General features: G+C 40.6%; 1 protein-coding gene across 3 annotated transcripts in view; it reads right to left on the bottom strand.

Moving 5' to 3' along the window:
- LOC106523962 (immunoglobulin-like domain-containing receptor 2) overlaps nucleotides 1-2,401 on the bottom strand; it is a 20,708-nt gene extending 18,307 nt beyond the window's left edge. For 2 of the 3 annotated variants that reach the window (XM_014017553.1, XM_014017552.1), the window contains exon 1: nucleotides 2,256-2,401. In XM_014017553.1, the coding sequence (XP_013873007.1) occupies nucleotides 2,256-2,295 (40 nt within the window). In that variant the 5' untranslated portion in view covers nucleotides 2,296-2,401. The remainder of the gene's footprint in view (nucleotides 1-2,255) is intronic. The other variant, XM_014017554.1, reaches the window with a different exon arrangement.
- Nucleotides 2,402-3,281: the final 880 nt, after the last annotated feature.

A 3,281-nucleotide genomic window follows, 5' to 3' on the forward strand; every position in this document is an offset into this window, starting at 1 on the left:
CACACACACACACACACACACACACACACACACACACACACACACACACACACACACACTTTTTAAAATATAGATCTACTGTAGATCTCACTGTTTAAGTGTTGTTGTTTTTCAGTGTGTGAATGGGTGAATGTGTGTTAGTGTAAAGCGCTTCGGGGTCCGGAGGGACTTAAAAAGCGCTCTATAAGTTCAGTCCATTTACCATTTTACCATTTTTAAACCACTGCCTACAAATTGCTTTTGAAGTATTTTGTACTATATTTGAAGTATGCTTTCATTCATCTGAGTTTTTTTTTTTTATCAAACCAGAAACTGCTGGTAGACAAAAGTGCTTAAAAAAGGAGGTTTACACAAATTACATCTTTATTACAGAAGGWACAGCTGTGAGTCGTTCTCATCTGTGCCGATGATTCACGATGAGAAACTGTGATTTGCATCACTTTGAAACAGGAGCAAAGGCAGGAACTGAGATTAGGTGTGTGGGGGGCTCCTCTGCTGCTCGGTACCAGGGGTCAGGAGGTTAAATTCCTGTGTGTGTAGGGGGGCTGGGGGAGTGTCATCCTTCAGGGAGGAGAAGTAGTGGTCCTGTGGATCATTTCTGCTGGTCTTATTAGCTCTAGGTGGGGCAGGAACTTGGTCTAAACATTTTCCAGAAGACAGGAAACCAAAACAAAAAGCAAATCCAGCAGTCTGCTTCTCTGAGTTCAACACACTGATCTAAAACAGATAATTCTTTAATTTCTACYTGAGTGTTTTCATAGGTCACATTTAGAACTGGTAGTTTTTTATTATTATTTATTAACTTACAAAAAAACTCAGTGTGCAGATTTTATTTTTTATTTCTTTAAAAATCAACTTAAATTAAGCCACTGAAATTTAAAACTCCTGCTTTTCTTAACTTTACAGTAAGGACATATCATTTTTGTTTTTAGAGATCAAACAGATTATTTCAAGATATTTGTTGTTTTATTAAATATCCATCTAGAAACGCAAAACTCTCCTCAGAGGCTTTAGATTATTTCTCTTTGTAAGAATGCAATGTTTTCCGAGGTCCAGCAGGTTGAGCATCATTGTGATTCCCATGACCCACTTTATTTTACACCTTTAAAACAATGCACAAAGACTGAGCAGGGCCCTTATTTATGGAGCGGTCCATTGTTGGAGCCCCCCTCCTCCTGTCCCAGTTGAGGAGCTGAGAAGGGGGGAGGAGGAGGTCACAGACTCCCCAACCAATCGGAGCATTCAGCCTCATTCAGCTGGATGTGAACAGACCAATAATCCAGCAGAGATTTAAAACGAACCGTTGCTCCATCAGCTCCATGAAGGCCTCCAGGCTGAGGCGTGAAGGCTRGTGTGTGTCTGGATGAACTCACCTGGTAACTATTGTTTACTGTGGGTTAATGAGCAGGTTACATCCTCCTCACCACCTGCACTCACACGAAGGTCTCATTTCAGGATTAGATGAACCCACTGAAGCAGTCGGAGGTGTTTCCAGGTCACAGCTCTGCTGCTGGACGCTGCAGGTTTCCTGAACACAGTCAGACTTTTTCCTCTGCGAAGCCCTCACATTTCCTGCCTTTTACTTTGTTGCACATTCCTTCACATTGACTCATTATTCCAACAAAGACCGCTGATCATTCTGAATATYGCCTGCATGGTGATGGCAGATGTCTCTGCTGTTTGATGAAAGGGAGATTTTGGTCCTCCTCACAGCAACCATCACTGCTACACCTCAAACCTTCTGTGGAGCTGAAATGTGCTTAATTTCAAATTAAATTATGAATTATGTAAAGCTCTACATCAACTCTCTAAATCTCAAACTCAAAAACACTTTGTTTACTGTTTTAAACACATTATTCCCTTTCATTTGYGAGGCTGAAATACTGCAATTTCTGGCATTTTTTTGCTTTTGCTTGTAGAAATACACCAAAATGTTCAAATGATSTCATATAAACCGTTCTATAAGCCAAAAATAACCTCTAAACAATTATATTTATGCGCACAAGATGTTAGACATTATACGGATAATTGCGCAACAGTTGCACCAAAAACCCTGCCTTATGTTACTGTAAAATAAAACGGTGCAAAAACAGCTTCCATTGTTTGAGCTCATAAAGATAAACTGACGCAAACTGAGACCAGCAGCAGCTCGTATAATCAGCTGAAGTTTACGGGCTCAACCTGTTGCGCCTCTTGTTGCTGCTGCGGAGGTAAAATACAATTTGCACATCCCCGCCACATAAAGTTTTACTCACCTAAAGATCCCAGCACAACTGCCAGCCGATAAAATTTCATGATAGTGTCCGTGTTTTATAGTAAAACTCCGTTTATCCGCATATTTTTCTAGTTTCTGTCCGCTTCAAGTGCGGCTCTGGCTGAACCGGGAGTCTGGCTGCAGCTAACGGGTCAGGAGATGAGACGTTCAGGAACGATTCGAATCCTTGGAACAAATCTTTGTAAAAGAACGAAGGGAATTGGAGTTGCGGAGGACTGGGAGTCGTTCCTCAGATTTCCTTCTCAGATGCAGAAACACAGTCCTTTTCCAATGAGACCAAGAGGAACCGGCAAAAYGCAGGAAAACAGCAAGGAGTGGTTGTTCTGCACTTGAGTGATGTGGTACAGCTWTTATATCACTACATACCATACACATTCAAAATTGAAACAATTATATACATGTCAAGTTGTACAAATTGTCCATAAATTATAAGGATTTTACATCATTTTGCAGGTATACGGATGTATAAAGCAATCTTACAGATTTTTTCAAGTCATTTATTATTGCTTTATGAAGTGCAAACGTTACAAATGAATTAATAATCTATCTATAAACTATTTATAAGCCATCTATAAGGAAAGCTTGATTGTAAAGTGGTACCAAAAATCTTGCACAGTAAATTCTCCTCACCAGTTTTTCATATATTTTACTGTACATAGATAAAATATTTTGAAACACAACATATGAGAAAATCCAGCCGTCATTTGTCAAATGAAAGACTTTTGCAGGATTGTTCACATTTTAAGAAGAGAAGAATTCTGCCATCTTGATTCATTTTGGACTTTACTATTTGACTCATTAGTGCCTCTAGTGTTTGAACATGGACCTGCATCCACCATCATCACCCCCAGGTAAAGGACAGATGAGTGACAGGGCAGGGGCACTTCAGGGGGCCAATCAGATTTCAGCTGGGTCCAATGCCCCTGTGGCCCCGCCCCTAGAACCTCCCCTGCTCCATTGCCCTGAGATGTGTGGACCCTGCGAGTTTGCGACTTTTACTTCCTGT

This window comes from Austrofundulus limnaeus, unplaced genomic scaffold (assembly GCF_001266775.1).
Source record: "Austrofundulus limnaeus strain Quisiro unplaced genomic scaffold, Austrofundulus_limnaeus-1.0 Scaffold171, whole genome shotgun sequence".
Classification (NCBI taxonomy): Eukaryota; Metazoa; Chordata; class Actinopteri; order Cyprinodontiformes; family Rivulidae; genus Austrofundulus; species Austrofundulus limnaeus.